The following is a 25054-nucleotide window of genomic DNA, read 5'->3' on the forward strand; positions in this document are numbered from 1 at the left end:
GGCTCTTTTCTGAGTCCCTTCTCTGGGCCTCAGTTTCCTGACTTTTAAATGGGCATATAAATACTCTCTTCTATCTTATGGCTACCTTGAGAATTAAATAAGAAAGAGAAAATTCCTCATAAACTATAAGTTAAATTTTTTAAAAATTCACTCCTTGAGCATAGATTTTGTGCCAAGTACTCGACTACATAAGTTGAAATAAACAACAGTGATGACAGAACAAGAATAAAACGTGGGTCCAGTCTTCTAAAAAACAGTATTCTAAAAATGTAAGATGGTATCCTTATTTTAAAAAAACCTCACAGCATAAGACTTTAACATCTGCTGATTGGTTGATAAAAATATTTTAAATGAGCTTCATTTCACATTGCAATACAATAAAATGCACAGTATGTTACTAAATAACTGAGATTATTTCAGCAAACACCAGCCAGGCCTTGTTATTCAGTGGTTACTCACTGAAGTGTTTCCCACCAACTGGGGTTGGGCGGAGGATACTTGAATGTTAACATTAACAGTTGGGAAGTTAATCATTGCTCTGTATTTTATAATGTTTATCAAAATTTAACTGAATTTCCTCAAGGTGCTGGGCTACCTTGTGACTTCTCACAGCACAGGACCAAAGGGAGGATTCAGGAGCAAGGGGAGACCCCTTTCTGTTTCACCCAAGCTTGACAGAGAGAAAGAAGTCTGGACAGGAATCATCTGTGGTTTTCCACTTGGGTTCTGGAGCCAGGCCAGCCCTGGTTCCCATTACTGCCCTAAAGCTACTGTAGTTGCCCTTTCTTGGGTTATTTCCTGCTTTAAAGCCTCAGTTTCCTCATCTGTAAAATGATGGTAGTAACAGCATACTGCAAAAAGTAACTGTGGAAATGAAAAGAGATAATACATAAAATGCCCTTAGAGCAGGGCATGGCACAGAGAACGGGTCCCTTAAACGTTTAACATAATTTTTTTTTTTTAATGAATGAGAGGTTCTTCTGTTGCCCATGTTGGCCTTGAACTCATAGCCTCGTCTCCTCAAGCACCAGGACTACTGGCAAAAAAACATTTAACATAAAAATAATTACTAGTGGTTATTGTTTCACTCATAGCATGCAAAACATCTGCTCTTTATAAATTAGTATATTGACATTCTAAAACAAAACAATTCTGTTTGAGAAAGAATCTTTGGTGGGGTGCAGTGGCTCCTCCTGTAATCTCAAAAATTTAGGAGGCAAAGGCAGGAGGAATGCTTGAGGCCAGGAGTTCAAGACCAGCATGGGCAACATAGAGAGTCCCTGTCACTGCAAAAATCAACCAAACAAACAATACTGTGAGCTGTCATTTTTTTGTTTTGTTATTACTTTTTAAACTCATGTGCCCAGTGTCAAGTAGCGCTACATGCACAGTGCTGATGGCAAATAAATACAGGGTGGTGGCAGAAGAGATTATGGCTAAGACTCATTTAGGGCTGGCCTGAACCTTTATAAACAATGTTTTCAAGAGAGCAGTTCATGGAACATTAGTCCCATAAGATAGTTCCAAAAACAAATCAATTAAGTTTGCAAAACACTTAACACAGCATTCAATTCTGGAACTTTCTCCATGTACATTAACATTTTAAGAGCCCTGAGAAGTCTTGAAGAAAAGAAACCAGTTTACATGTGTTTAATCATATGATTGCCAAACTTACGGATCTTTGCCAATTTAAGAGGCAGGTTATTGGGACAGCCTCATCACTGGAACTATAACAAGATGCAGGTGGGATGTGTGGCTGGGCTTCCCTCTCAGGGGGAGACAGACGTGCTAGTGGAAGGCAACAACTGAGAAGCTTCTTGGCTTTGAAGGGGCAGTGGGAGGCATCTGAAGATCCCCTCACTACCTTCTAAGGGAGTAGGTGCCTCTAGCTACCTGGGGAGTGAAATTTGCTGACTTGGACTTGGATGAGAGCTGGATGCACAATCCCCAAAAGCCCTCCTGTTTCCTTTTCATTCTCCATCCCGCAGCTCCTTCAACTAAATGTGATAACAAGGATGACTATATAGGCTATAATCATACTGGCTAATGCTTGTTGAATGCTTTTCTCTGTGTTAGACACTCTTCTAAGCACCTTATGTGGATTAACTTGACTAGTCCTCAAAGCAACCGGATATGGGAGAAACTATTACCTTCATTTCATAAATGAGGAAACTGAGGGACACTTGAAATAACTTGAGAAAACATTTAAATTATTCTTTGAAGTAGTAAAAGATCCTGAGCATCCCAGGGCCTGTATTTTATTAAGAGACTATTTTGTTTTGCTATTAACATCCTGCAAAATACTCTTTCAGAAATGTTGGTTTCAACTCTTCTGTCTCTTAGCAGTAGGGGGAGAGGGACTTTTCTCTTTGGCATGGTGCCAGCTTCCCACAGCCACCCTGTCCTGGCTGCAGCAAGTTTGCCATGGCTGTCTCGTGCCATGATTTGGGATCTCCCAGGTTTGTACTCTCCAGTAGAAATAAAATGCAAGCCACACGTGGAAGTTAGAAATTTCTAGTAGACACAGTTTTTTTTTTAAGTCAAAAGGAACAGATGAAACTAATTTTAATAATAGAGTCTATTGAACCCCATTATGCAAAATATTATCGTTTCAACATGTGACACTAGCCAAATCTCCAGGGCCTCCTGGTGACCATATAGAATGGTGTATTCTAGGCAGGAAGTGTTTGCAGGGTGGATACAGGGGACAATGTGGTGTGGGAGATAAGAGTGTGGGCTCAGGAATCGGAGAGACCCGAGTGTAAATCCCAGCTGCTCCGTATTCAATCAGTGTGACCGCTGGTGAGTCACTGCAGCCCTCTGTGCCTCAGTTTCCTCATCTGTGAAAAGGGGATGACAGTTCTGCCTAACAGGGCAGTAGGAAAGATGAAATTCCTTCATCTACATAAAGTGTTGGAAGAGGGACTGGCGAGTAGGAAGTGCTTTGGAGGCACAGGCCGTGCTGACTCTGTTACTTAGAATGAGCAGCCACTTAAGGCTGCTGGAACAAAGTGGCTCTCAGGCCTGCTGCTGGGATTTGCCTGCTATCTGACATTTCACTGCAGCTCGTGGGTGGCCCTGAAGCTGAATGTTGTGCCTGTGGTGGGTCTAGATATCATTCTCATATCAGAGATAAAAGCACAGTTGGACTGGAACTCTTTAAAAAGGCATCTAAGCAACTCATAGGGAGTGTATCTCCCACATTCTTTTGATAAACAGGTCTCCTAGTTTACAGGCAAGGGGAACTGATTTATACACCAGGGCCTGCAACTGAGACCCTTTCCCATCCCAATGTCCACGTCCCATGACTATGGAAGTGAGTGACCACAGGGCCATGCTGTACTCCAGTGACAGGTGGACCTCACTGGGCTTCCTCCTCAGCCATAGGCCACCTTCCCCCGTACCCTGGCCCAGCTCAAAAAGGCTTGGTTTATTTACTTTAAAATCATATTTTCTTGCTGTATACTCAGTTCTAGATGTGACAACTTAATCCCTTAAATGAATTAAAAGCTTTCTATCTTTCTCTATAAGCTTGAGACAACTTTTTGAGCAACTCACTGTCATTCTTAATTATCCTTACACTTAAAATAAATCCAGTGGCACTTCCCAAAGCTCATTCGAGTCACACTTTTGAACATCCCCTTTCCAGGTACCCTTTTCCTTGTGTTACAGCCTGGAAAGAACACAGGGCAGGGAATTAAGAGGCCTGTGTTCAGGGCCCAATCTTCCCATTCATTCTAGCTCCAAGATCAGAGGCCCCTTCAAAGTTCTGGACCTTGATCCTCTTATCCACAAAGAGAAGACCTGGGATAGAAGTTCTCTCTAAATTTTCTTCCAGTATTAAAAATTTATGAATTCTTATACTTTATAAGATAAAAGTGAATAATGATTAAAAATAAAGTCCTGAGTTTCAAAAGGGGCAAAACCCAACAGAGATTCCCTCTGAACCGCTGTCACTCTCAGAAAGGGTCCAGATGAAACAGTCAGTAGGCAGTAGGGTGGAAGGAGACAGAATCACTCCAAAAGAGAGACCAACACAAAAGAGGTGGACTTTTGCTGATGTGAAATTATAATAAGGGGAGTACAGTCTACACATCTCCATTACTCAATGGGAAAATTTTACTTTAGACCTGCTAAAACAGATAATAGTTTCTGAAAAACCACTGCCATTTTCTCCAATCTGACTCATTACAATGAAATAACATCAAATGTGAGAATTAAGAAACTGGCTTGAAAGAAAAAAAAAAGTATACAATCAAAGATACCTCTGGAAAAACCTTTAAATTGTTCACAAAGTACAGAATGGAAACTTTTAGGATTAATGGATTTCTATCTCTTTTCCCTCTTCAGCAGCACAGCATGTGGTCATAAGGGCTGAATCTCACACTAATACCAAACTCTTCTACCTCTACCTTTGTCTCATTGTCCTCTGGCTCTTTCTCTCCTGTCTGCATGCACATGCACACATGCAACATACATGCAAAACAACACAGTTGGATTCTCACCTATGCAGAGGTTCCTCTGGACCTGTTTTCACCCATGAGCTAAGACAGCACATTCCCATCCCAGAGGACGCTGTTTGGACATGAAGAGTTGTGTTTCTGGATACAGAATGGCAATAAAAATAACAACGTGCCTTTTCTCTTGGCCTAGATCATGGCTTTGAATAATAGATCCTAAATAAGCCTCTCCTATTCCATTTTTTAGACAAGCTCTATACTGTACTCTCCACTAAACTTTCTTGCTGTGTAGTTCTGGGACTGCATGAAATCTATAGTACATGAAGTGTTGGCAATAAGATAAAGAAGCTATGTATGAAATAAGTATTTACAAATTAAGATACCTTTTCAAAGACAAGCCACAATGTGGGAGACAATATTTGAAAACTATATCTGACAAAGGGCTTATATACAGAATAAAGAATTTTCAGACTTCAGGAATAAGAGAACAACCTTCCAAGTTTTAAAAAATGGCTGAAAGATTTGAACAGACACTTCACCAAAGAAGATACATGGATAGCAAATATACACATGAAGAAATGCTCAATATCATTTGTCCTTAGGTAAATGCAAATTAAAGCTACAATGAAATTCCACTAAACACCTGTTAGAATAGCTAAATTTCAAAAAACAAAAGTAGAACAACAAAATGTTGACAATATCAAGTGCTGGAGAAAATGCAGAGGAACTGAAACTTTCATACCCTGCAGGTGGGGCTACAAAATGGCACAACCACTTTGAAAAATACATTGGCAGTTTCTTATAGAGTGAAAGATACATTAATCACATAAACCAGAGATCGTACTCCTAGGTATTTATCCAAATGAAGTAGAAACTTATATTCACACAAAAATCTGTATGCAAATGTTTATAGTGGCTTTATTTGTAATGGCCAAAAACTGTTGCTCAAGTGGATAATGGATAAAGAAATGGTATAACCATTCAATGGAATACTACTCACTAATAAAAAGGGATTAATGACTGATACAGGCTACAATGTGGATGAACTTTAAACACACTGTGCTTAGAGATTATTTATAAATTCTGCAAAAGGCAAAACTATAGAGGCAGAAAACAGGGGTGGGGAGAGGGGCCGATTACAAAGGACATCAAAAACTCTTTTATAACTTGATGGTTCCGTGATTGTATACATTTGCCGAAACCTGCAGAAACCTATACACTAGGAAGGGTAAATTATACCTTAACAGAAAAATGAAAGGAAAACACAAGGAAACACTAATGAAAAAAAGATTTATCAAAAAAAAAAAAAAAAAAGAAAAAATCTTAGGAGAAAAATTCTGAAGCCAATCACATTAACTTGAACTTTTTCCACACAGCAACTGCATTTTTAACAGTCATTCTAATTCTAATGTCATATGAGAACTGGGAATCAATAAAAAGGAAGGCTTGTGCCAATATTTGCCCCTTGTTTGACTTTGCTCCTTCCCAGAGCCCACCCAGTCACACGTGACCACCACATCAGATCTTGCATTTACCCATGCTTTTTTTTTTAATATTCAGATTATTTATTAATGATTTTCAGTTGCACAGAACATCCAAGCAGATATCTGGTCCAGATGTAAAAAGTCAAATGAGAAAACTCACCCATAAATGGCTATAATGAAGGCTCTTTAATGATACAATTATAAAGAAGCCAACTTTGGCAGATACAAAGGTGCAAATGTGAAACCTCAATGCATGATAAACTAGCACTTTATTAACCAAGCGGCTTACTCCTTCATATGAAGAAACTCAAGAAACTTTGCCATGTCTTACTTTAAAAAGACAGCCCACTGAAGTCAAAGGTCTAAAGGGTCCTCAGGTTGAGCAAGAAACAGGGCAAAGTCCTAAGACAGCACAGAAGGTGTAAAGCAGGCAGCCCTTCTGGCTGTGTTTGGATCCTGAAGCTAATTAAAAGGTTTTGGGGGTTAAGCATGGTGGCTCATGCCTGTAATCTCAGCACTTTGGGAGGTGGCAGAAGACGAACCACTTGAGACCAGGAGTCTGAGACAAGCCTGGCCAACATGGCAAAACCCCATCTCTACAAAAAATTTGCAAATTAGCCAGGTGTCATGGTGTATACCTGTAATCCCAGCTACTTGGGAGACTGAAGCACAATAGTCACTTGAACCTGGAAGGTGGATGTTGCAGTGAACCAAGCTCATGCCACTGCACTCCAGCCTAGGCGACGGAGCAAGTCTCTCAAACAACAACAATAAAAAGGTTTTGGGGAATAAGCATATTTCGTATGGCAATGAGTCCTAACCTCAGGTCCAAACCTAACTTGCCACTTTATGTTCCTAATTGCAAACTGGCCCTTCTGGGCTTCAAAACACAGATGAGGATGATCCTTTAAAAACAGAAAAAGTAGCTTAAGTTAATATTTCAGTCAATGATGGAATGCAGATATGACAGTGGTCTTCTAAGATCGTAATACTAAACTTTTACTGTACCTTTTCTATGTTTAGATACATAGATACTGAACTTCATGTTACAATTACCTACAGTATTCAGTACAGTCACATACTGCATAGGTCTGTAGCCTAGAAGCAATAGGCTCTATACCACCTAGCCTAGGTGTGTGGTAGGCTACCCCATCTAGGTTTGTGTCAGTGCACTCTGTGTTCACAAAATGAGAAAATGGCCTAAGAAGAATGCATGGGTCACACACGCCCTATGCATGAACATACTGTAAATTGAGGATCTTCCTACTGATAGGAAAATCACAATCAATTAGAGCTCTCAAGGCACTTCAGACAAAGGGTCAAAAAAACCTCCCAAAGATATTGCCTTTTGCACTCAAGTAAATCACTCTGAGAAGTGGCTTAATGGACCAGAGGCTTTGCTCTGGACTTGGAGGCTGGCCTTGCTCTTCAAATCCTTGCAACTGCAGCCTGACCTTAAATAAAAATGAAGCAAAGACGAAGAGCAATGGAAGGGAAAAGGGGGCTATATAGGGCAAAGCTAAAACTAGAATGAAAATAGCAATTTTTTTTTTTCAGACAGAGTCTTGCACTGTTGCTGGGCAGGGGTGCAATAGTGTGATCTTGGCTCACAGCAACCTCCACCTCCTGAGTTCAAGTGATTCTCCTACCTCAACCTCCTAAGTAGCTGGGATTACAGGTGCCTGCCACCACGCCCAGCTAATTTTTGTATTTTTAGTAGAGATGGGGTTTCACTGTGTTGGTCAGGCTGGTCTTGAACTCCTGACCTCATGATCCACCCACCTCAGCCTCCCAGAGTGCTGGGATTACAGGTGTGAGCCACTGGGGGTGGCAGAAAATAGCAATTTTAGCAATAGCAATGATGACAACAAAGTGAAAAGTTACTTAAGAGATAACAATAAGTTGCATGCAATATGTGGACCTTATTTAGATCACAATCTAACCAATGACTGAAAAAAGGCATTTAATACAGGTACTATGTAGGTGATATGAAGGAGTTATTAATTTTGCTGAAATGTTATTTGTAATATTACTTGATACATATTATGTATCAAATATGAATAATATTACAGTTACATAGAAAAAGATCTCCATTTTTCAAAGATTTATCATGAACTATTTAGGGATGGTATCTTGGGTTTGCTTTAAAATACTCAGCATACAGAAAAATAAGCAAATGTAGAAAAATCTAAGTCATTATTAGGATTCATGGTGTTCGCAGTGGTTCATTTTATTACTGACTTTACCTTTATGTATACTTGAAGATGTTCATAATAGAACAGTTTTTAGAAACAAAATGAAAATTTAAAAAAAATTAAATGAGTAAGTGGGAACAAATGAAATAAGGTACAATTCCTGTATTAGAAGTTTCTTTTTTACTACCCCTTCAACACTTTATTGAAATACTGCACTATTAATACCAAAGTTTAAAAAAGAAAAAGGAAAGCAAAATTTTTATATAAGTACCATTCAGTAGATCAAGTTAAAGAAATAAAGGATTCATGTATTTAAAACAGTGATTTTCTAATAATTTACCAAGATTTTAGAGGTCATTGCTTATATTGACTGTTTATTAGACATAAAGTCATTGAAGACTATAAAAAAAGAGTAAAAAGGCCGGGCGTGGTGGCTCACGCCTGTAATCCCAGCACTTTGGGAGGCCGAGGAGGGTGGATCATGAGGTCAAGAGATCGAGACCATCCTGGTCAACATGGTGAAACCCCGTCTCTACTAAAAATATAAAAAAAATTAGCTGGGCATGGTGGCGCATGCCTGTAATCCCAGCTACTCAGGAGGCTGAGGCAGGAGAATTGCCTGAACCCAGGAGACTGAGGTTGCGGTGAGCCGAGATTGCGCCATTGCACTCCAGCCTGGGTAACAAGAGTGAAACTCTGCCGCAATGAGAGAGAGAGAGAGAGAGAGAGAGAGAGAGAGAGAGAGAGAGAGAGAGAGAGAGGGAGGGAGGGAGGGAGGGAGGGAGGGAGGGAGGGAGGGAGGGAGGGAGAGAGGGAGAGAGAAATGTATAAACACTAATGAAGAACAAAAAGGGTAAATGAAAGGAAATCGGGCTCAGACCATATATCTCAAATGGCAGTAACTATCTTTAAAGCTTCATCATCGGTCTTGAGTTGCACTTTCAGCTTTTTCCCTTTCTGCATGCTACGGACAAGTTCCTTTACTTCCCTGAGATCAGCTTTCTTATTTGTAAGATGGGAATAATCAAAGCATCTTCCTCCCATGAACTGTTACAGTAATAAATGAAATAATCATAACTTGCCTCCATATTGCCGACTACGAAGTTCCTTAAATGCTGCCTTTTCTTGACCTTTACGGGGCTGAAAGGGTCTAAGAATGCAGAAAGTGTGTGGTGAAGGTGCAGGCAGAGCAGTTCCCAGCATAAGTCACTAATTAGCCACCAACCACTAACCTGCTTGGGGCCCAGGCTGGATTCTGAAGTCATTCAAAACTTTCGTCACTGCCTGGCACCCACAGGCTGTCCCAGAATGTTTTACTGAAAGCCCCCTCGGGGGTCTGTTCCCCAGCTCTGTCTCTCACTCCATTTGGGTGCCACTCTAAGGGCAGCTAATCTAATCAGCTAATCTATGCTAAATTATTAATGGGATCCAAGAGGTTAATGTGTAACACATATACACTCCATCAAAGGCCTGCTGGAGACAGATGCAAGGCCTCTGTGAGTCATTAGAGTTGGTGGGAATTTCAGGCACCAGGCAGCCTTCCTCAAATCAAATCAAATTCCAGACAGGCATTAAAAAATTCCTGTCAGCAAAAATAATTCATATATGAATGCAATCAAATCAATAGAGAGGCCAAAAAAAAATCCCCTAAATAGACCAGGACATAGGAGCTGAAGAAAATTATATATTTATGAGCTTTTAACCTTGGACAAGTCAACATTACGGACTTCTCTGTGTCTCAGTTTTCCCATCTGCAAAATGGAGTTTAAGGTAAAAATTGAAATATATAATCCATGTAAAGTGTCTGGAACAGAGCCTACGACATGATACATGCTCAGCAAATGTCAATTCTTATTAGTATCATCTAGGGATTGGAAATTAGATGATAGTCAAAGAAGATGCCCTGAAAACTGAAGTTAAAAAGGGGTTTCGAGGCCAGGCATGATGGCTCAGGCCTCTAATCCCAGGGAGATCCTGTCTCTATAACTTTTATTTGTTTAAATTAGCCATGCGTGGTGGCATATGTCTCTAGTTCTAGCTACTTGGGAGGCTGACGTGTAAGAATCCCTTGAGCCTCGGAAGTGAAGGCTGTAGTAAGCTATGATCATGCCACCGCACTCCAGCCTGGGCAACAGAGTGAGACTGGTCTCTAAAAACCAAGCAAACCAAAACAGGGGTTTCTAGATGGCAATTTCCATGTGTGTTTTCAATGCAATTTGTCCCACAGTATAGCACACTGGAATCAGATCAGCCCCTCTTCCTCCTGGCTGTGTGAATTTTTGGATAAGTTTCTCAACCTCTCTGAGCTAATTTTCTCAACTGTAAAGTAGGGGTAATAATACCTACCCTACAGTATTGATGAATGTATTACCTATGATAATGTGTATAAAGCATGTAGCATACTGTTCACATATGCACATAAGAGCCTAACAGATGATGATTTTAATTATCATCGTATGTTTTCCAGCCTTTGTAACTGCAGCCTTGAAATCCCTGTTAGAAAGTGATAGTACCTTCTAATGGGAGTGATAAACAGAGTCCCTAGTGCCTAATGGAGATTAAATCTTAATAATACCAGGGTCAGTACAACAGGCACAAGGCAATTTAGCTGCGTTGAATGGGAGATCCAACTTTAACCAGCCACAGATGTCCCAAAGAAATAGACACAAGGCAGGATTTTTATCTGTCTGGTTATTGAGACTGCCTCATTCCAAAAAAAAAAAAAAAAAAAAAAAAAACGCCTGTTAATCTCCAGTTCTAAGGTCCTAAGATCCTAAGAGACCAAAATTTGGCTTGGCTGTTGGTCTCCAGTGACAAGTTAAATGGGTCTAGCAAAATAAACCCATGCCACTATCCTCACTATCTCCATTTCATTTTGTCTGTATTTTCTGATTATGAAACTATTATAGAAACATGGCAAAGGAGTCACACAATAGAAGGATACAAAATTTCCAAAGTAAAGATTGCCTATGTTCCCAGTAACCATAAATAATCACTGTTAATATTTTCATGCCTTTATGTCAGATTTTGTTTACACACGTGTCCTACACATAGTTTATCAGTAAAAATAATGAGATCCTACCAAACATACTAGTTTATCACTTCATATATATTTCTATGTTGGTAACAGAAATCCAGACCATCTTTTTTTTTTTTTGAGACGGAGTTTCGCTCTTGTTACCCAGGCTGGAGTGCAATGGCGCGATCTCGGCTCACCGCAACCTCCACCTCCTGGGTTTAGGCAATTCTCCTGCCTCAGCCTCCTGAGTAGCAGGATTACAGGCACGTGCCACCGTGCCCAGCTAATTTTTTGTATTTTTAGTAGAGACAGGGTATCACCATGTTGACCAGGATGGTCTCGATCTCTTGACCTCGTGATCCACCCTCCTCGGCCTCCCAAAGTGCTGGGATTACAGGCTTGAGCCATCGCGCCCGACCTCAGACCATCATTTTTAATGGCTGCATAGGAATCCATTACATGCCTGCCCCATACTGTACTGATCTATCTCCCTCCTGAAGAGTGCTTAGGTTGTTTCCAGTCTTTTGCTATAACAACACTTTCAGTTTCCTTATCTGCACAGAATTAGAGTGTTGGCCTAGACAAGACTGCTACTGGATCTCGTTCATAAACACCTTTACAAAAGGGTTCAATTATTTTTTTTAGGCATAGCATTGATGGGTCACAGAGTATAATACAGTTCTTAAATGCCTTAGGAAACAAAACTCACCTGGCCTTGCTGAGACAGGCAGGTGAGGGAGAAGTTTTAGTTAGAGAAAAACACTTGTCTTTCAGGCCCAGGCAAACAAAACAGCCCTCCTCCCTGCCTTTCTCTTACCCACCTACCAGGAAGCACTGATAAGAACAACTACATCCTGCTGTGCAAAATTCAGGGTCAAATAGAGAGTGTCTGTGAAACAGAACTTGGGATGTTAACCGGAAACAAGCAATGGGAAGGATCCACAGGAAGTGGCTTATAAAAGCAACCTACTTTCTGAAGGGCTCCCATAAGCCTTTTGCTTGACCCCCTGGTGTATGGAGCTGGCAGGCAGCCAGCACAGTGAATTTTACTGAGGACCTGGTGTGTAAAAGACACTGAAGTCACAAGGGCATGCCATAAGGAGAAAAGACACCCCACTTTCCATCCTGAACCCTAAGGAACTCACAAACAGAATGAAAAGACAAAGAAATGCAGAGACAGTCAAATGGCCGAAATGTATACACATAGACATAACCAGGGATGACAAACAGAGACCATTGGGAAGGGCAGCCACTGGGCCAAGAGAACCTTACAAGAAAGAAAATGTTTAAATGCTGCATTGGGTACGGAGGAATCAAGGGGATGGGAACCACCCTCAGCCTTACTACTAGCTGGCAGGGTGACCTTGGGCAAGTCCCCTAAACCTTTCTTGATTACCCAGAAGCGCTAGGCTATTAGCTCTGAATTTTAGTATTTTGTTCTTTTCCTCATTGTGATGTTTTGTTTTCTATTTTCATGAACCCTCAGAAGAAATCTATCATTCTGTGTTTGTCTACCACCTGCTAAACACTGTCCTGGGAGTTTTCATTACTTCAGACTCATTTAGCCCTAACTACAACCTTGGAACATATGTGTTATTCTTATTTCTTCTTTTTTTTTTTTTTTTTTTTTTTAATGCGATGGAGTCTCACACTGTTGCCCAGGCTGGAGGCATAATCTCGGCTCACTGCAACCTCCACCTCCTAGGTTCAAGCAATTATCTTGCCTCAGCCTCCCAAGTAGCTGGGATTATAGGTGCCCATCACAATGACCAGCTAAGTTTTTGTATTTTTAGTAGAGACAAGGTTTCACTATGTTGGCCAGGCTGGTCTCGAATGCCTAACCTCATGATCCACCCTCCTTGGCTTCCCAAAGAGCTGAGATTACAGGCATGAGCCACTGCACCTGGCCTTTTACTTTATACTCTAAAGTGTGCTTGAAGTCATACAACTCACCAGGACTATGGACAGTTCCTCGTTTTCTCCTCTTGACATAGAGGAGTTGCTCACTGAAGACTTGATGGCTAACTGAATAAACGCACACATGAATGAATAAACGGAGCTGTAGACTCCGTTCTAAACTCACAGAGCTTTCATTGCAGTAGACTCCTTCTACCCTTGCCTTTTTAACATAAGTAATCTCAGAATCCTTTTTTGAAAGTTGGGCATACCTTAAGAGTCAGAAATGACCAAGACATATTCCATCTGCATATGGAAGTGTCACAGCCATTGTGTCCTGCCCTGCTCCAACTCCCATGATCAGCAACTAAAGGGTTACCACTAGCTCAGCAGGAGGTCTCTCTCCTAAGGCTGGGGAAAGTTCAGTAGAGTTGGTGTTGAATATACAGGGTATCACTCCTCGGAGGAAGTATCTTAACATCCTGTAACTTCAGTTTCTTTATCTGCACAGAATTAGAGCATTGGAATAGACTGGGCTGCTAAGGACTCCTCCAGCTCAAATATTCTATCATCCTAGGAGAAGAGGAGACATGGAAAGCACTGATAAAGTCAAGTTCACAGCAATGCCAACAACAAGTGACAGATAATGACTACTGCCTTAAACCGAACTTTAGCAGGGAATCTCAGATTTAGCTAAACATCTGAATCACTTGGAGCACTATTCAAAACACTGATTTTTGCTTCATCACTTTTGCCTGGGAGTGGGGCTTGTTTGTTTAAGAAGCTGCATTTGTATGAGGCTCCCAGGGTACTTCTAAGGTTACTCTTGGTTACCAACCTCTGCTGTAGATTAGGAATTGGGAGGGAAGGTGAATCACTGAATCAGAATGGATTGCTATCACTAGGCAACCCATTTTCTCTCTGGGTAAAGGAACTACTCTCGCCCCAACCTACTTTCACTCCCTGTGCAAAGGCTACCTGGCTTCAGAGGTTTCCTTGACCTGTTGGTGCATTCCTCTGATATGTGCTGGTGAATCCTGCCATATTCCAAACTGTTCTGAGCCTCCTACATCTAAATTAAAAGAAAGGGTGCAGAGGTAGCTGGAAGAGAGTGGCACAGCCCGGCAGCAACTTTTGGAAGAGTTGATCAAAAACTGCTGGGCTCCTGGTTCAGCACAGAGGATGAAGGAACAGCGCACCGTATTGGTCAGCAGCAAGCAAACGCTAGGAGAAAAACTAAAAATACTGGCACTGGTTATTTGCAAGGTGGTGCTTAAAGGCCCCAATCTTAATAATGACTGGAACCCAAATAGGCTTTAAGGCATCTGCCATCATCCTTGAGCTTGACACTTTTAAGACTCTTTCTGCTTTGTGTTTTTAAGGGGATTTCACAATGACATTTCCTCCAGCCCAGGAAATCAAATGTCTATTGACTTGGACAATCAATATTTTAAAGAAACCTTGAAGATTTCTTAAATGACAATACTCATTAAGACTTTCTTTTTCTGCCCCCTCTCTCTTTTCCACACAGACTCCTGCACAGAGAAAATGGGCCATGGAATAAAACAGACAAGCATGGTTCATCACTGTGGACCTGCTGTGAGATCTTGGGCAAACTACTTCATCTCCAGATCTCAGCTCCTTTTCTGGGTATTATACAGTGGAGTTAGGAATGGCACCTACCTCATAGGTTTGTGATAAGGATTAAGCAAGGTAGTGCAGGTAAAGTGCTTTGCATAATGCATATGCAGAATAAAACCATAATAAATAGTCATTTAAAAAAATGTTGACCTGTAGCCACTTTAGGAAGAAGATCATGAAGTGTCATTGGTCATTGAATTTATCAGTGAAAAAAATATTCCAAATGTGCCTTCCGAATGTATACTAATAAGATGGAAGAGGGGAATCACAAATTTCATTTCTATTTCATGTTATGTATATGTTTATACACACTTCTAAATGTGTGCTTGCTAATAAAGATTTAGGAAGGCAACACGTTTAGGCCAATGGTTTTACTAGCACAGTCAAAAATGTGAATGTCCTATCCATTAAACTGGCTGGTGGCTGGCAGTCTTGACTCTATACCTGTTGCTGAAACTATTGTTTTTGATGTATCTGAGTACACTTGCCCCTCTGCTCCTCATATCTCTTTGCTGTTTATAGTCTAATTGACAGAATGCTTCAGTTATATTCCATCTTGTTCTGGTGGTAAAACACAGAACTGGATGGAATAAAGCAAGAAGACCTACAATGCTACGCCCTTAAATTTTGCTACTTCTAGGTTTTAAATGGTCAATGTTATCTTTTATTAAAGGATTCACTTTAGAAATAATAGTTCCAGGAGAGAATAGGACACTGCATACTGTCCCACTGGAATGACCTGGTACAGGTACAGGTGATGTAAGTGATGCTCTGGGGAAATCCCCTGTTGGTCTTGAATTTTGGCCCTGTTTGGAGATTTGATTTCCTGGGCTGGAGGAAATGTCATTGTGAAAAACCTGAGATGCTATTTAATTTGGAGAAGCAATTTTAAAAACAAAGAATAGAAAGAAGGATAAAGTTTTAGAGACAGGAAGTCCAAGAATTTGTTTAAAGTATTTTGTCAGGCATCCTAAGATGCAGAACCAAATTGAGGAATTATTTCATAGGATAACCTATCATCAGGCTGAAAGTAATCAGGCTTCTGAAACAGTGAAGTGTTGCCACAAGACTGCAGATGAAGAAACAGACCAGGGTGCCCAGAATGACATATCCCTGACAATGGCCAAAGATGTCAGCATATAACCTCCAAGAATCTGGCCGGAATGGAAGGAGACTAGCAGAGGGCACATAGAATTTAACTGGTTCATTGGTACCGCACAGTATAACCCACAGGTACCTTCCTACAGTTCCTGAAGTCACAGAACATGAGCAAACCTGAAGTTTATAGGAAACATTCAATGAACACATATACATTTTCGTGAGTTTCCTTTATAAGACATTTCTGTGAAACAAGAAAAACACCCAAGTAAACAGAAGACGCTAAGAAAATACAAGCATTTGCTGAGGGTACTACTATCATGACCTCAATATTACTCAAGCTTAATACTAAAAATCAGCAATTTCAACAGAAGAGGCAGCTCTGCCCATAGAGGGCATGGAGTCACTGCTTTGAGTTCAAATCCTGACTTTGTAACATCTTAGCTGTGCACCTTGGACAAGGTACTAAACCTCTCTTTAGTCTCCACATCTCTACAGTGGGGTATGTATCCCTACCTCATTTGAGGACTGAATAAAGAACAATGCATAACATAGCACTTTGTAGACTGAAAGAGCTACATCTTTATAGTGTAGCAATTTAGCCATCTCCAAGAGCTGGGCTCTCTGCTTAAGCAAGAAGCAAATACCTGAGGTGTCACATGCATGTCTTCCCTTTGAAGGCTCTCTCTGGGGGGTGCTGCGCCTGTAAATGATGTGGGGTTTGTTTTGTCCCTCTTCATCTTCTTGTTCATCCATGGACTGTAGTGGTTCAATAAAATAATCCCCATCATGGGACCGGAATGTTCCCAGCTGCAAATAAAGAGAGATAAGAGGTTGATTTAACATAACTCAGCCATCGGTAGGAAAAAAACAGAAGAACATTTCCGAGTAAAGATGCTTTCATTTTACCCAATCTCTTCTTCAGGAGGGTTGTTTAAACTGAAAATGCTGAAACATATGCAGAGAAGTGGTTTATTTTCACTCTGTCATATCAGAACATTTTCTAAAAATTATTTATTATTTACTATTCTTATTATTTTAGAAATAGGGCCTTGTTCTCTCACCCAGCCTTGAACTCCTGGGCTAAAGCAACCCCCCACCTCAGCCTCCTGAGTAGCTGGGATTATAGGTGCATGTGACGATGTCCAACTGAATATTTTACTTTTTGTAGAGATGGGGTCTCAATATGTTGCTCAGGCTGGTCTTCAACTCCTAGCTCAGCCTCCCAAAGTGTCATATCAGACCTTATTCTTGATGTGACTCCAGTTGATTGCACCTGCTATCCAAATCTGTCTCTAAGAAATAATTCTTTAGGACTCAAGTTCCAATCATTCCTACAGGCTGTTAAAAGAGTCTTGGAAACCTAGGGACAAGTATGCACTCCAGCAGGAAAAGCTGGCCTATTGAAGTCTCACTGATTCAAACTCAGGGAGCAAATGTCGGTCACAATGAATTCAAGGTGGTACCACGTGTAACACTGGTACATGGTCCTCTCACCAACCCTTTCCTTTGCAAAATAGGGAAGTGATATCCTGCAAAGGTTGGAAGCCAGACTGCCCTAGGTTCCAGTTTCAGCACCACAACCTACATATCCACATTGGGCAAGTTTCTTAACCGCTCTGAGCTTAAGCTTCCTTGTTTGTCAGTTGAGGATAAAGATACATAATGTAAAGAGTTACCGTGCAGAGTAAATGAGATCAGGAAAATTAAGTGCTACACTTTGCACAGGGTTAGAACTCATGAACGGCTTTTGTCTCGGTGTTGCCAGTGTTAGCCTCTATCCGTTAGGATAAAATTTGCTATTACTAATCATTCTAAGCATCTTGCAAGTCACTTTTTCTTCTTTACCCTACACATCCAAGTTTTTGCAAATGATAAATGATACCTCAAGACTGAACCACCCAAACCAAAAATTACAAGAACACTGAGAAATTCCCCATGCCATGCTGGTGAGTGGTGTTTATGAGGAGAAATCAAGCTCCTCTCTTCTCTTCCACTTTCCCATTTCCCATGCTGGAAACAAAATCTGATGCCTTCCATTCTTTTATTGACAGGAGAAATGAATCCCTGAACATCAGCAGCTGCATCCACATCAGCATCATCCAGGAGCTTCTTCAAAATTCAAATAATTGTGCTCCACTCCAAATCTGATCTACGGAATCAAAATCTCTAGGGGTAAGGCCCAATAATTGAAATGTTAATGAGCTCCCAGGGTACTCTTATGCATGATAAAGTATGAGTAGCACTAGGCTAAGACATTGGTTCCCCAAAACAGCTAGATTCAAAATTGCCTGGGAAGCTTTTATTTGTTGCTGCTTTTAAATTAGATTTGGGGCATTACCCTCTAATCGCAGATTCAGAATTTCTAGGGATGGATCTCGAACATTTATGTTTTAAAAGCTCTCCATGTGATTTCTGAGCCCCTGGTCTAAGAAGAGGGCAGCCCAGGTGTGGTCAGACTAAGAGACAGAGTAGCTGGTTGCCAGAGAAGAAGTGATTTAATAAATTTACTCTCTGCCTGTTTTCAATATACAAGTCAGGTGTTCTCTGAGCACAAATCAGAGGGCATATCACAACATGTGAAGCCTACCAGAGACACAAATCCTGGGAAAGAGCCCAGGAGCTCAGCTGGTGAAGATTTGCCACCTTTGATTGGTAAATGGGGAAACCAAGACACAGAGGGAGGAAGGGACTGGGCCCAAGTTCCCCTTTGGTCATGTACAGAAGCAGCTGGACAGTGCTAGTGCTGAGTCTAACCTGACTTTAGTCCTGTGCCTTTTAGAAAAGAACCCTGAAGTTCTCTTCTGGAGCACAGGATCAGTCTCTGGTCTATGGTTAAGCACACAGACCAGAAAGACCGGGCAGAAATCCCAACCCTGCCACTTACTAGCTGTGAGACTTTGGGCAAGTATCCAGGTCAGCTCTCAAAGCCTCAGATTTTTTGTCAGTAAAATTCATTGTTTTGAGGATTGGGTTCTTGATGGATTTGAATGCGATAATACATATGCAAAGTACTTATTATAGTGCCAGGCACATTAAGAGCTCAATAAATCATATCAATATGATGCCAAAATTAATTGTGCTGTTGATTCACAAAGGTGGGCCTAAGAGTTATCTTGTCTTGGTTAAGGTGACTATTTATTCAAACATATTTGCTAAGTTTATACAACATACAAAGCTCCAATATGGGAGAAAAATGAGTTGATGCTGACCCTGGTGCCAAGGAGAAACGGAGAAAACATGTATGCCAAGAACATTGATACAATGGGGAACATACTAAGCATCATAAGAGACTCTCAGAAGTGTCTATGAAGGTGTAGGGGGAGAGATGACTTCAGCCTTGGGGACTATGAAAAGGTCTTTGGGGAAGAAGAGATGTAAATTACACCTGCAAACAAAGGGTAGGATTTGAGCATGTGAAGCAGGCTGAGAAGACCAAGTAAATTCAAAGGCACAAAGGCAACGACGACTAGGATTGGGGGTGGGATACAGAGAAAGCAGAGTAAGATCCATGACCTGAAGCTGAGACTGGACATGTGGATGTGAATGAGTACACTGTAAATAGTCTTAAATGCCAAATGGAGTTAGCAGTATGCGGCGAGGATCGAGGAGAAAGACTGGAGAAGCAGCCCCGTGTAATATTTCTTAGACATCAGTCCTAAGGAGAGAGAGGGAGAGACGTGAAGGGGGATAGAATTAGGGTAGAGATGTTGAGAGGTGAGCGACACATCTCAGATGAAATTCAGAAAAATTGACAACTGACTAGGGGCGGAAGGATGGCATAGCCCACTCCACAAAGTGAGAAAATTCCTAGAAGACTCCTAGGTGAAGGACAAGCGACAGGACTAGGCGAAGGAAGACAAAGGGGCAATGGTTTTGGAGCTAGATTAATGGCTGAAGATACAAAGAGCCAGAGCCCATATCTTTAAGACGTAGGAGGGCCCTTTTCCCCAAAAGAGGCAGACTGCTTATAAATGCAATATAAATGAATGGATGACAGTCCAGGTAGTTGTTTCTGAAACCCCAGTCCTCAGTTACCAAAGAAACCATGTGCACGTTACCACCTAAAATTGCCAATGAAAATCAAGGTCCTGCGCAGTAAAGTATTTATACAACTGCAGGGGCCGCTCGGCTTCAGCGGGTGTGGAGGCGGGGAGAGAGGAGGAGTAAAGACTGTTTACAAACTTGACGTACACACGCAGCCCTATCCCTACGGTCCTGGAACTGGGGGTTACTATCTTGGAATCTGGGGGCACTCCAGGCTATGGGCTCAGACTGCAGACTTATGCGTACTCCAGCCTTAACCTTTCAAAGACCCGAAGGAATGATTCCTGAGCTTTTTGCCCTAGGTGCTGGGGCAGCGATGACTCACCGCAGCACCCCCTCCCACTTCGCCCAGCTGCAGTCTCCGCCCACCCCCAAACAACCTCGACGTCGCACTTCTCGGGCTCCAGGGCCCCGGGCGCTTTGCTGGGGGCTAAAGGGATTTATCCCTTTCCTAGAAGCAGGAATTCCTAGAACTACCCCCTACCACACTTCAAGCTTGCCACGCTCCCCACCGGATCCATCCATTGCGAGGCAGAGAAGGATGCGCTTGGGAACTTGAAGACCCACGAACCACAGCACACGGAGGGAGCAGTACCACAGTGTCCGGGGGTGAGTATCCAAAACTGCACTTAGAAAAAGAGAGGGAGGGACTGTGGGTGCTCCGGGAAGAGTAAAGGCATCACCCGGAACGGTGCCTAAGACCCCATTGCACTTACAGCGCCATGCGCTGGGAGAGACTGGCCCGGGAAAGTTTTGCGTCACACGCGCGTAGCAGAAACGCACGCCTTTTGGGAAAGTCAAGGACCACCCTCGCTCGGGCCAGAACGGTACAGCAGCGAGTCCTCAAATGCTGTGGAGAAGTGGGGGACAGATGCCTTGTAAGACCCACTGGAGGGCACATGCGGGGGTCGGCAGGGAGTCGGGGAACCAAAGTGGATTCCTTGCTAAATGCGTATTTGGCAGCGCGAGAAGGTGGTCTCCCCGCCCTGCCTCGGTCCCTAGGGAAACGTGAGCCACAGGTTCCCTCTCTCCACTCCCTGGAACCCGTAAGTGTTAGAAACCCCAGAGGTATCGAAATCACGTCCGGACAGCCTCTCCAGGCGGTCTCCCACTATATCGCTTTTCCTGGCCACCCCGCCAGTAGGGTGCAGAGTCGGACTGTGCTGCACCCCGACTCTCGGTTCCACCCCAATTCAAAGAGTCCGGAGTAGGCTCCTCCTTCTCCCCCCGCCCCCAGAGCCCTCAGCCCACCCTTCCGTTCCTGGGACAGGACCTGCTCTCTGTCAATCCAGTTCAGCCTCGGGGTTCTTGGCGCGTGAATAAAGGCCCTGAGAGAAAGCGAGGACTCTAGATTACGCACCGCCCTCCACAACACACACAGAAGGAATTCCCGGTGCCTTGAGCCGGGGATCCTCAGCCCCACATTCCCGATGCAAGGCGCACCAATAAGTAGTCTGGTCCGCCCTGATCTCAGCTGCTTCGCTCCGGGGTGGCCAAGTTTGCTGCAAGGAACTGCAAATCCAGAAACTTTCTCCGAGTTTGGAAACTGACTTCCAGGCCGCCTCACAGCATTGGGCAACGCGCCGCTGAACCGAGTCTAAACTCCAGAAAGCTCTGAAACATCCAGAAGCCCCTGGGGGCGGGTGTGTGCTCTCCACGCCAGTGTACGCGCACGCACAGAGCTAGCTACCAAAACCATACGAGTTTCTAACTGATACTTAACGAAGGAGCCTCATCTCGCCACAGTCAGGGTCTCTAGGCTTAGAGGGCAATTAAGTCTTCCAGAAGCGGGCGAGGAGGCGGAAGGGGAGAGGAGGTGGCGCGCGCCCACTTACCATTCCCGAGCAGAGGCTGATGACGGCCGTGTGCTCGGATTTGGTATTGACATAGCCTTTGTAGAAACAGTGCTTGAGTTCCGTTTCCTCTTCAGAATAAAACTTGGTCTGGTTCACCCCAGGCGTCCCGAGGAGGGTGACAGTGAACAGTGGAGCGATAAATCCGGCATTTGCGGTGAGATTAAATAGAAACTGCTGGCCAAAGGCGGAGAGGCGGTAATGCGCATGGGAGGAGGTAGAGGAGGAAGAGGAGGAGGCGAAGGCAGGCCAGGGGTCAGTGGCAGAGTTAATGCTCCGTCGCCTTCTTTTGAAGTGCACGTTCGTGGGAAAGGGTTCTCCGAGAGCATTCACTCGGATGGGAGACACGATTTCGTATTCGCTCAGGGTCTCTAATAATTTCACTGCGGAGAGAAGCAGAGGTATATGAACCAATAATTCATTTTTCCCCAAGCTTTAATTTAAAACGAAGGCGGGGACTTTGTCCTGACCTTATTTTCCAGCCCATTCGAGTCAATCCCTTCACCCTTAATCAGTGGACAAATATTTGCTAAGCACCTACTGTGTGCCAGTAACAGGACCTGTGCTAGGTGCTGAGGATACCCTATTCCCAGCCAGACAATGAACAAGTCAAAATATATGTGATTTCAGATATTGATAAATAACCCGAATAAAATAAAACATGATGCTATCTGGTGCCCCCAATTACTAAGTTACTTTAGTTTGCAGCGTGGGAGTGGGGACCGGGAAATATCCGGCTAACAGCAAGATGGGGGGGGTTGCCTAAATTCGTTTCCATAGTGTCCCTCCCTAGCAATTGGTTGGGGATGACCCAAAGAAGGCAGAGGCTGCAAAGCTGGAGACGATTCTTTCTAGGAAAAGGAGAGAGGCCTCAGCTGCACTGTGCCTCCTCCCGGGAGCTAGGACCGGGGGTCAGCGACAGGGCGGCAGGGTCCCAGGGGCCGAAGCCAGGGCCGGAGCCTCGTTACCTTGCCTCGGGTGCAGCCTGTCCTTGCGCACGGCGGCCGCGGCGTCTGGGCTCCCCATCTCGGCCAGGTCCCGCACCAGGAGCGTTAGCAGTGTGGCCCAGGATACAAACTGCATGGTGCTCTACACCCCTCCCCACGCTGCCCCCACCCCCTCCCTCCTGCCCTCCTTGGCTGCGGCAGCGACGCGAGGCAGCGGCCGTGGAGAGCGCGCGGAGCCCGGCGCCCGCCGCCAACTTTTGACTTTAGGAGTCGCTGAGGTCTCGCTGCGAGGGTCCCGTCTGCGCTCGGCTGAGCAACGCCGCCGCCTGCCGAGAGCTGAGCTGCTCGGGCCGCAGGAGGAGCCGCAGAAGCAGGAGGAGGAGGAGGACTGGGGCTCGGCTGCTTGGCCGCATAATGTCCAGCAAGCGGGCAGGAGAAGGCGAGGAACTTGCGCTCCGAGGCGCGCCGGGCGCCCTGTGCTGGCCGGGATAGCGGGGCTGCTTCTTGAATGGGGGGCTGGGGGGGCGGAGGCGGGGGGGGGGGGCCGCGGGTCCACGGCCTCTCAAATGCCCCTGGTGCACGCCTCTAAGAGGAGGAGAGGGGAGGAGAAAGAGAGGCGAACGGGGACCGCCTCCTTCCAGTCCAAGTCCCCTCCTCGGCCGGCTGGTGAGGGACTCGCAGCCGGAGGCCCTGCGGGTTGCAACAGGCAGAGGCCAGAGGCTTGGCCAGCGCCGGGCAGCTGGTCGTGGTCCCCGCCACCTCGCCGAAGTGGGGTTTTCTGAGACTCCCTGCCCCGGGGAGGGAAAGCAGGGAAAGTTCTCTTCCTTTCCTGGCGCGTGCAGCCACTTCCCCTCTCGTCTTTTTCCTCTCCTCCCTTCCGAGTCTCTTTCTCCTTCTCCCCCTGGTCTTTCTGCTGCTTTGCCTCTCGGACTCTGCCCCCTCTCCCCATTTTTCCGGTGAGGTCTGTCTTCTCCCATCCCACCGGGTCCCTCTCTGTTTCTCCCATTTCTCCTTCTCCTTTCCTTTCTCTTCCGTCCCCATCTCTTGCCACCAGTCCCCTTCTTTTGGTTTCTTACAAGTGAAAGTGTCCCAGCGCAGGAGCACCTTCCCTTCTACACTTTTTCACTCGGAAGGAGATTTGGCACCTGAGCTCTGCTCTCGATTTAATCGTCCCCCCAGTCAAGAGTTTAAGAAACGGGGTTCTTAATCCTTAGGTCAGATTGTGTTTCGAATACTTGGTCTCTTGAAAATTTCGCAAAATGCTTAAGCTGTGCTTTCCATCAACCTCTGTCACCATTCACAGTGGGGTCCATAGCATTCTCTGGTGCCCACCCCCCAAAAAAGGTTTAGAATGAGCTTTGGCAGTGAGAAGGGGCGGGGACTCAGGAGCCCCAGACTACCCGGGGATTTAGAGATGGGAGGGGAAGGGAGAATGGAGTGCAAAGTTGTAGATCCCTGGGGGAAGCACCAGTCCCTGGAGGGATTTCTCAATCACTTCCGCTTGCTTTCAGCCTGAGATGCTTGGAAAGACTCGAAAGGCTGAAAGCAGACGCTTCAAGCTAAACCTTCGTGCGCGCGCGCGCGCGCGCGCGCGTGTGTGACAATTGTTCAATCCTGGGTGGTTCAGTAGCGCTTTTTCTTTAACCAGCCCTCAGGAAGGTAGAATGTGTTATTTCAAGAGAAAGTACATGAAAATATCGGTAAAAAATATATGACTAATTAATATATATTTGCCCAAGTATCCTAGAACCGGGGTTGCAGTTCTGTTGCGTGGTAGGCTAGCACTCAGGACTAGAAATACCAAATCTCGCCAAACCAGGAACCAAATCACAATATGATAGCAATGTCAACTATTCTTGAAATATTATTCATTCATATATTTCTTCTGATGAAGGATAAAAATGACTTGGCAAGATGAATTTGCTAAATAATTGTTAACCCAAATTGATAATGTTACCATAGTCAATTGTAGTACTGGAATTTCATAATGGGTGTGTAACTTGTAAAGATGGTAAAATAACAGCTGTACTATGCACAATTTGAGATTTTTAGAGAATGGCATTTAAACCTTGAACCTCCAAAATAATTCACTAAAATACACTTCTTCTAATACACAATCTTTCTTTTCATTATATAATAAAATTACCCACAATCACAGTGTCTGGGAGTTGCTCAGAATTTAGTAAGGAACAGAAAAATATCAAGAAATCAATCTATTGGCTGATCCCTATGGAAAATATTCCAGTACTTCCATTGAAAATTACTCAAAAATATAGAACTTTTCAGTATTTTCCATTAAATTTTTTTCTCTTTCAGTTCAAATCCCTCCTGATAAAGAGAAGTTAAGTAACAGTATAGAAATTATGATCTGTAGGGACAGAATCCTCCTTTGTGTACTCTCTCTCCTTTACCTT

The 25054-nt window shown here is 43.7% G+C and overlaps 1 protein-coding gene and 1 long non-coding RNA gene across 11 annotated transcripts in view; one reads left to right on the top strand and one right to left on the bottom strand.

Moving 5' to 3' along the window:
• ADAMTS9 (ADAM metallopeptidase with thrombospondin type 1 motif 9) overlaps positions 1–23118 on the bottom strand; it is a 170608-nt gene extending 147490 nt beyond the window's left edge. For all 9 annotated transcript variants that reach the window (XR_013527414.1, XR_013527413.1, XM_078351404.1 and 6 more), the window contains exons 1-3: positions 22662–23118; positions 21676–22076; positions 16441–16603 (exon numbers count right to left, since the gene is read on the bottom strand). Coding sequence is in view for 7 of the 9 variants with exons in the window: in XM_078351404.1 (XP_078207530.1) it covers positions 16441–16603; positions 21676–22076; positions 22662–22776 (679 nt within the window). In the remaining 2 variants the exon portion in view is untranslated. The remainder of the gene's footprint in view (positions 1–16440; positions 16604–21675; positions 22077–22661) is intronic.
• Positions 20195–25054, top strand: part of LOC144579555 (uncharacterized) — a 127336-nt gene continuing 122476 nt past the window's right edge. For both annotated transcript variants that reach the window (XR_013527415.1, XR_013527416.1), the window contains exon 1: positions 20195–20449. This is a non-coding gene — a long non-coding RNA (uncharacterized LOC144579555). The remainder of the gene's footprint in view (positions 20450–25054) is intronic.

The sequence above is a fragment of the Callithrix jacchus genome, chromosome 15, assembly GCF_049354715.1.
Source record: "Callithrix jacchus isolate 240 chromosome 15, calJac240_pri, whole genome shotgun sequence".
Classification (NCBI taxonomy): Eukaryota; Metazoa; Chordata; class Mammalia; order Primates; family Cebidae; genus Callithrix; species Callithrix jacchus.